Here is an 8,890-nt window from a genome sequence, read left to right as displayed (position 1 = left end):
TCAGTGTGTCTGAACGCGATTAGACTGCGCCCACACTCGTGCACATACCGAAAGGAAGCTACGAACTGGAGAATGAGGAACGCAAGCATAAACTTCTGCCCGTTGCCACGTAAGCCATAGTTATAAAATGTTGTCAGCAGCAGGCATTCAGACTGCAGAAACGTTTTGTGCAGGAACTGTGTGCATTTTTGTGCACAGACGTTCGAAATTGAGGGAAAATTTTTTTTGGCATCAGTGTAAAAATTTTAAGAGATTTTAAAATCGGTAAATTACAATAACTGATTCTATATTCTTTCTAGATAAAAGCAGCGTTTATTTCGTTCGTTTATTACAAAAATTGTAGAAATCACAGCATTTTGAGTAACATGATTACAATTTTTATTACTCTACAGTGGCGGGCATTTAAATTAACTCCGTCCCGCTACCACTACCGGAATTTAAATGGCCATCTCTTAAAGGTTAATGAATGATATATCAAGGTGGACATTTAATGTCACCGTCCATGAATAACAATCATAAAATTCCTCCTTTATAGAGTATACTATACTTCACATATGCACATCAAAATACAGTGTCCACGCAGTCCAGTCGGGGTTTTGAAAAATTGTAGCGCAGAAACAAATTGAGCTAGCCACATGCGGTCTGCAGCAGATCATAGCGAAACTCTGGAAGTTTTTTACTGACCTCAATACACCTAGATGTGGGCTCCCTTGGTAGCACGGACAACATCCATACGATATTTGAGCTCTTGCCATGTTCTGTGGAGCATGTCCACTGGAACAGCAGAGATCGCATTCCTGATACAGGTCTTCAGGTCATCAAGTCTGTTAACTGGTGTTCGGAACAAACTGCTCTTGACATAACCCCACAAGAGACAAAACATTTGCAGGAAGATGGATGGAAAGAGACGGTCCAATTGCCTTGGCCTCCAAGTTCACCAGACATAACACCACTGGGATTTTTTCCTGTGGGGTTATGTCAAGAGCAGTGTGTTCCAAACACCAGTTAACAGACTTGATGACCTGACGACCCATATCAGGAATGCATTCTCCGCTATTCCAGTGGACATGCTCCACAGAACAAGGCAAGAGCTCGAATACCGTCTGGACATTCTCAGTGCTACCAAGGGAGCCCACATCAAGATATAGTGAGGTCAGTAGAAAACTTCCAGAGTTTCACTATGATTTGCCGCAAACTGTATGTGGCTAGCTCAATTTGTTTGTGTGCCACAATTTTTCAAAACCCAGACAGGACTTATGGACAAACTGTGTCATCAATACTCACAGAATAGACACATATACAGAAATAAAAGATGCAACATGTTAACATTCATCTATTGACTGCCATGGTAACCTCAAATTGGACAATTTCAGCTTTCATCTCACTGTGACCAACATAAAGATTTTACATAGCAGAAGGATATGTCTCCCTTGGCCACACCACACTGACTCATTTTTCAAACCAGTTACCACTACATGAGTAAACAAACATATTACTCACCTCTCCCCTCACGGAAGTCCTTAACTTTGTACTGATAGTATGCATGATAAGGGTCACCAAAATTCAAAAAATTGAATTTCGGATTTCCAATTTCATTTTGTCTTATACGGGCTTCGAACTCCGGGCCATTTCTTGCAACAAAACTTGCAGTTTTGTCAACAATATCTGTGGAAGAACAGTTAAGGAAACCAGCAAATATGTCTGTAGCTCAAATCTTTGCATGTTATTAGTTGATTACATTGGCTTGCTCTCAATCAATCAGTACAGCATTTCTGACAATACATGACATCAAGTGTGACATACCGATGTCCTGAGGAGTGAAGAGACTTTCATGTGATTTATACAGTCTCCCAGGTCCATGGTGCAAGTAAAGGTGAAGTCCCTGTGCTTAACTAATTACACACTACACTGTGAAGGTGTAGGCGTGAGCAGTTGTATAGATCCACATATTCTTGACCTTGCCACCTTACCCCGGGGGAAAGAGCACCTGGTACCTTATGGGTAGAAGGTTGGGTGGAAGTGAACAAGAGAAAATTCATTACCCTACAGGACTTGAATTCCTACCCCTTGATCATCCAGCCCATAGCCAGTTGCTATACCAACTACGCTATCCAGTTTTTATGGTGCAAATAATTAACAAAATTATTTATCTTTCTCAAGTGTTTCTGTTAATACATGCCATTTAAACTGAAGCATCTAACGAGCTTGGCCCCGTACTAGCGACTTAAAATTCACATATCCATACATTCAGACCAAGCCTAATGTTACACTTGCCACTGCTGTCCATCAATTCACCCATGATGAACAGTGTATAGAACTGACAGTGTCAAATGTGTCTTCAATATTACATCAAAATTTAGTCTAAATATATAAACTCCTACTCATCTTTATCTTGTTGCCTTAAATTTAGAGGCAGATTCTATAACTGTTCTACTCAGTAATTTTTTATTCTATACAGAGACCAATAATTAACTTCAAAAAACAGTATCAACTCTTTAAAGACACAGATTAAAACCTGCAAATCATAGCAAATTAAATATTAGTACGCCACATAAACAAGGAACATAAACTCTACAATGGAAATGTGAGGCTGCGCACTTGATGGAAACATACAGTTTAGGTAAGGTAAGGTAAAAAGGTAAAGTTATTTGTAACAGGCCACAAAGGCCCATAGGGTTGTCAGACCTCGAGGTTCCCACATTTTCTAGACAATTAGCTCACAAATGGCGGTGAGGTTGTCAGCCTTATGTGCCGGTCACCCTTTACTCCCCAGAAAGATTCCTGGTACTCCTTTCTGTTAGAGGCTGAGTTGAGCCCAGGGCCATAGTGCGGCTGGAAGGATTAGGTAAAGTGACAAAAATACACCTCATCGGGACTTGAACCCATGACCTTCCAGCTTGTATGAAGATATGTCTGAGAATGGAGGTATCTCTCCACAATTCTTGATTTTGGCACTAGCTGGAGGTGAGTGGTCAACTTCACGTCCTGGCTGCTTTAGCCCCCGGGGAAAGACCACTCCAGTGCCCATTAATCATAATATAAAAACAGCTAATAAATTGTCTGAAAATACAGCCAAATTCAAATATTTTGTAAGGACAGTAACATTAAAATTACATACGCTCAGATATGAAGAGCAATTACATTTGCACAATGCTTGTTACCATTCAGTTCAAAATCTTTTGGCTGTCCATCTGCTATCTAAACACATAAAGATTACAGAATACAAAGATATAATTTTGTTTTGTCTTGTATGGATGTGACATGCTTACTTTAAGGGAAGAACATGCATTAAGAGTATTGAAAAAAAAAACAGAGTGTAAGGAGAATATTTGGACTTATGATGGCGAAAGCGACAAATGCTTGAAGAAAATTTCATAATAAGGAGCTTCATAATTCGCACTTTTCATAAAATATTATTAGCACAATCGAAAGAGAAAGTGGACGAGAAAAACGAGCAGAAAGACGAGGCACATAGAATGCATGGGAAATGAAAAATAGGTACAAAATTTTAGTCTGAAAACCAAACGGGAAGAGACCACTTCAGAGTGTAGGAATAGAGGATAATATTAAAATGAATAAATGACACAAACTCCGTCCTAAGTGCAAACAATATATATTTATATGTCGTTGATCTTGTTCTTTCTACACTACATGTTTCGGCCTCTATCGGCCATCATCAGGTGTATCTCTTAACGTTGCTGCCACACTGAACCCAGTCTAAAACTTAACATTTAAAAACACAATGTCACATTCTTCGTATTATCAACATCTACATCGTTGATATGTGTCTGGTATGTAGATTATGTTGCACACGTCAAACCCGATATTCTTGTAGTAGCACTCTAAAAATCTTTAGTTATGATGTTTTTAAAAGCTTTTAAAATTTTCTCTAAATTTTAAATTTAAAATTTAAAATTCTTAGGGTTACTCGCCCTATGTCTANAAATTTTAAAAGGTTTTAAAAACATCATAACTAAAGATTTTTAGAGTGCTACTACAAGAATATCGGGTTTGACGTGTGCAACATAATCTACATACCAGACACATATCAACGATGTAGATGTTGATAATACGAAGAATGTGACATTGTGTTTTTAAATGTTAAGTTTTAGACTGGGTTCAGTGTGGCAGCAACGTTAAGAGATACACCTGATGATGGCCGATAGAGGCCGAAACATGTAGTGTAGAAAGAACAAGATCAAAGACATATAAATATATATTGTTTGCACTTAGGACGGAGTTTGTGTCATTTATCGTGTAGAGTGCAACAGGATGCTTAAATATAATATTAAAATGAATCTTAAATAAATAGGTTATGAGGATATGAGCTGAATTCATCTGGGTTAAATGAAGGCTAATAACAAGTTTGTGTTAACATGATAATGAACCTCCACGAAACAATATTACGGTAATATAATTTCAAAGCTTACGCTTCGTCTCTTCAAATTTTAAGGATACTTCTCACCTCTGGCGGTGGATAAATAATACCCACAATGGGCTGTGTTGTTGGTGTCTCGCTCTCATGATTTTCCGTAGGAGGATTCACTTCTATTGCAGGCATACTAATATAATAATAATAATAATAATAATAATAATAATTCAAACAGCGCAGAACACCACGAAACAACACACACAATCACCTTAATATGCGTCCATCTCGTCACATACCCAACTTAACACAAAATGCGAGAAATCGCAAGGTATGCAGTATTGCCACGGATCCGAAAGTACAGCTCAGTCGCGGATGTCGTGGAGGCCGTGGACCAGTGATTGGACACCGTGGTGATGTCAGCCGTTTACATCCGGCGTCAAGTTTGCCAGCACGGTTACTGCCGTTTACTGCTGGGAGAGAGAACAAGTGTGTTAAGTATTCTGTGTGTTTGCATCCCTTTACTTTTGATTGTGTTTTGCGTGCTTGCCCGTAATGAGTGAAAACGTGTATTTATGTTACTGAGTTGTTGGATTAAATTGCATTTTTTGTTTTATTCCACTGTTGGAAGGTATTGTGGCAAGTAGATCCGTTGCTAGGCAACGACCGCGAAATAAGAATTTCAAGTGAATAACCTGCCGTTATAGCATCAGATACATAAGCTAGGCATGATTAGTTTTGCAAAGCCTGTACTAACAGAAGGCCTTGTGTATAGTGCAAAAGGAAAAATTTGTAATAACATGCTATATGTGCGATACATACACTTGACGAAACGTCAAACATATTCATAAGAGACAAGCCCATCTTCTCGTTAGAGAGGATGCTTCGTAAGGACTATTACCGGAAGTGTTCAGTTATGTGGTTGTGAGTCTAAAGGGGCTTGCTGCCAAGACGAACTGAATGACGGTAAACCGCCAGTCATGAAGTAATTCTGACTTTGACCCTTTTATAGTCACTCGATCACGTGACATTTGGTGTCATAAATCCGTACCAGGAAGGAGAGAGCGGAATTATCTGTTCTGAAGACTTGAAAAACACGTAAAGGATGAAGTCGGGAACGATGGCAGATGGCAGTATCGAGCAGAATCACATTATGCTTTATACTTTCTATGGATTATTACTTTCCATCCCATTTTCCGAATCGATCCCATTCGGAAACTTGGTCACAGTAAACGAAACGGAAATAACGCCATCTTAGAAAATTTTATGGCGGTGCTTCGCAGAACATGCGCAAATTTTCTAGAAGATTTTTGTCCTACCGTGCATCAGCCTAATCGATATTCTCACTTCGTTGATGATGCAGTATCTCCTATATTACAAATATCGGCGGAACTGATATGAGAAGGAGACAGAGAACCAGTTGTCACAGCTGAGGATGTAGATGGAAGATGATGGAACTTTCATGCTAAAGTTGAGAGAAGAGTTGGTGTACGTGCAGGAGAAGGAAGGTCAAAAGCTGTACACAATACGCAATGAGAAGTATTCAATGAATAACTTTACGAAGGTGAGAGATGAACACTATGCTCACTTCCAAAATAAGATGGAATCACTGAAGAGAATGGTTAATGTCGAAGAAAAACACCACGCTGAATTGTGAGATGAGATGCGTTTATTGCAGATGATGATGCTGAAGGCGGAAGAAATACTCCGTGCTCACTCTCAGTGTGAGATTGATTCAACGAAAAAGAGGATGAAGAGGCCATCTTCTATGCCTGCAGAACAGACGTTAAGCGATCCTGTGCCAGTGGTATCCCTTATCAAGATTGGAATACTCAGGAAAAACTACATTTTAGCCTCCAAAACTACAGGCGAGAAAGAGAAATCTCAAGGCAGCGAGATCCAGTGTAGGGCCAGAGAACAGCACGAGGCACACGTATGGTAAGGTCCATGTGAAGTTACATAACCAAAAGATGGACTTTATCAAGAGGCAGGCCAAGGTCCGTCGCCATACCGACTGAGCTATCCCGTACATGTGCCCCCTTAAAAATATTGACGTGCCACAGAAATGGGTTAAGGAGACACGTTACGGGCTGGAAGGCCTGGGTTCGATTCCCTGCATGAGGAAGATTTTTTTGTGTCTACGCTACAGCGTTTAGACCGGCTCTGGGCCCCACTCAGTCTCCTATACAAGGGTACCGATGGCGTTTTTCCCAGGAGTAAATCGGCCGGGACGAGAAGCCGTACAGTGCCGCTACTCCCCAACAAGTTTTCTTGAAGTGGTGCGTAACTACGCACAGAGAAAATTTTATCTTTTACTTAAAGTGACAAGGTTCTTGGACTTTCGAAGCAAGGAAAATAACATATGGGGTTATAATAAGGAACAACAGTAATGTGAACATTTCATCAACAAGGAAACCCATATTGCTCTGCGTCAATTGACTTATGTATCTGACAATACTGTTTACGGCCTGCATGAATAATCATGTAATTTTTAATCAGTTTACATATACGGTGAACTCTCAGTTATCCGCTGTAGAGAGCAGTAGCACAGATAATTAAAAACAACGGATAATCCAAATATCTTGAAGACCAATTGTTCAGACTGCATTAAACCCTGAACATGACTGATTACTTGTTACTGGTTGTGCTCCTGGGGTACTCGGGACTTAGTTGAGACACTATGCTACAAGCCGGAAGGTCGCGGTTTCGATTTCCGGTGAGGTCATTGGATTTTTTGATTGACCTAATCTTTCCAGCTGCACTATGGCCCTAGATTCGACTCAGCCTCTAACACAAATGAGTACCAGGAATATTTCCAGGGGGTAAAGGGCAGGCGGCTCGTAAGCTGACAACTTTACCGCCATCTGTGAGCCGACTGTCTAGAAAATGTGGTAACCTTAACGTCTGACGACCCTATGCGACCAGACAACCAGACAACCTTTACCTTACCTCATCGTCATCTGTGAGGCGATTGTGTATAAAATGTGGGAGCCTCGACGTCTCACAGCCCTATGCCTCCAGACGTCCGGTTACAGGAATAGTTTTACCTTATCTCACCGTCATCTGTGAGGCGATTTTCTAGAAGATATGGGAGCCTTGACATCTCACAACCCTATGGGCCTCCACGGTCACTTACAAGGATAGCTTTTCCTTTACTGGTTATGCTACCGGCCACCGATCTGCAAGACGAACGGAAGAAACAAGTGTTTACTGGTAGTAGCCTGATTTTATGAGCGATAATTATAAAGCAGAAAGCTGCAACGAGGTGAGCACGATTATTCCGTAAAGCACAAAATCCACGGACAGATAATCGATAGCCTATTTTAAGGATAATATTGAAGTTTAACACAAAATTAACATGCCAGTGGATTCAGTAGGCTACATTAGAGGCACGCGGTAGCGTAGTTGGTTGAGGCACTATGCTACAAGCCGGAAGGTCGCGGGTTCATGTCCCGATGCGGTCATTGGATTTTTTTTTTTCAATTGACCTAATCATTCCAGCCGCACTATGGCCCTGGGAGTCGATTCAGTCTCTAACAGAAATGAGTACCAGGAATATTCTTGGGTTCAAAGGGCGGCCGGCGCGTAGGGCTGACAACCTTGCCGCCATCTATGATCCGATTTTCTAGAAAATGTGGGAGCCTCGACGTCTCACAACCCTATGGGACTCCACGGCCTGTCACAGGGATAGCTTTACTTAATCTCACCGCCATCTATGAGCCGACTGTCTAGAAAATGTGAGAACCTCGACGTCTCAGAACCCTATGGGCCTCCACGGCCTGTTACAGGGATACCTTTACTTTACTTACTTTTACATTACAGGCTTACTAATTGTGTAGGCCTTAATATAAGGAACATGTTGCGCAGTATTCAAACAATTAAAGGTCTGCGAATGGCATGTGGAGGCTACAACATGTCGCACTGGGAAGGGAATGCATATCGTGTGAATGATCCTCACAACTTGATGCGGCGCTACGACCAGAAACATTTCATTTCTCGCTCACCGTCCAGAAAGTGATCGCTCCCACGGAACATCGTGTTAGGCAGGGCTCCGAATTAAAATCACGGCCCAGGGACTGGCTATCCTGACTGAGATTTCTCGTTGTTTTCCTCAGTCCCTTCAGGCAAATTCCGTGATTGGCCATCGCCCCTTTCCAGTCCATTATCGACTAATCACCTTATAATTTCATGCTGAATAATACAGAACTCGGCGGCGGCATTAGTGAACCAAACGGCCTTCTATGGAGCGGCACGTTTTACAAACTTTTCGTTGTTTTGTTGGACCTAAGGTTCACATAATTGTATGAAGAGAACTGTCGACTGGGTTGTAACACCGTGTAGTTTGGAGAGAGCTCGACGTTTCGGAGAAACTTCTTACGCTAAGCAAGAAAGCAGCAAGAAGCCGTCGGCAAGTTCTGGTTGCTCTTCGACAGTGAAGATGGAAGTAATATTTTCGTCCGAAAGTCGGGCTTTTCCGAACTACACGGCATTACAATGCAAAAGACCGCACTGTTTTTTTTT

General features: G+C 41.2%; 1 protein-coding gene across 1 annotated transcript in view; it reads right to left on the bottom strand.

The window, feature by feature from the left end:
- The window catches only part of LOC111865343 (splicing factor 3A subunit 1), a 40,971-nt gene extending 36,261 nt beyond the window's left edge, over positions 1-4,710 (bottom strand). Inside the window, exons 1-2 of the mRNA XM_023853271.2 lie at positions 4,459-4,710; positions 1,501-1,665 (exon numbers count right to left, since the gene is read on the bottom strand). Of these exons, the coding sequence (XP_023709039.1) occupies positions 1,501-1,665; positions 4,459-4,561 (268 nt within the window). The 5' untranslated portion in view covers positions 4,562-4,710. The remainder of the gene's footprint in view (positions 1-1,500; positions 1,666-4,458) is intronic.
- Positions 4,711-8,890: the final 4,180 nt, after the last annotated feature.

The sequence above is a fragment of the Cryptotermes secundus genome, unplaced genomic scaffold (assembly GCF_002891405.2).
Source record: "Cryptotermes secundus unplaced genomic scaffold, Csec_1.0 scaffold17, whole genome shotgun sequence".
Taxonomy (NCBI): Eukaryota; Metazoa; Arthropoda; class Insecta; order Blattodea; family Kalotermitidae; genus Cryptotermes; species Cryptotermes secundus.
The sequence above is the reverse complement of the archived record's forward strand: the minus strand, read 5'-3'. Positions and strand labels throughout refer to the sequence as shown.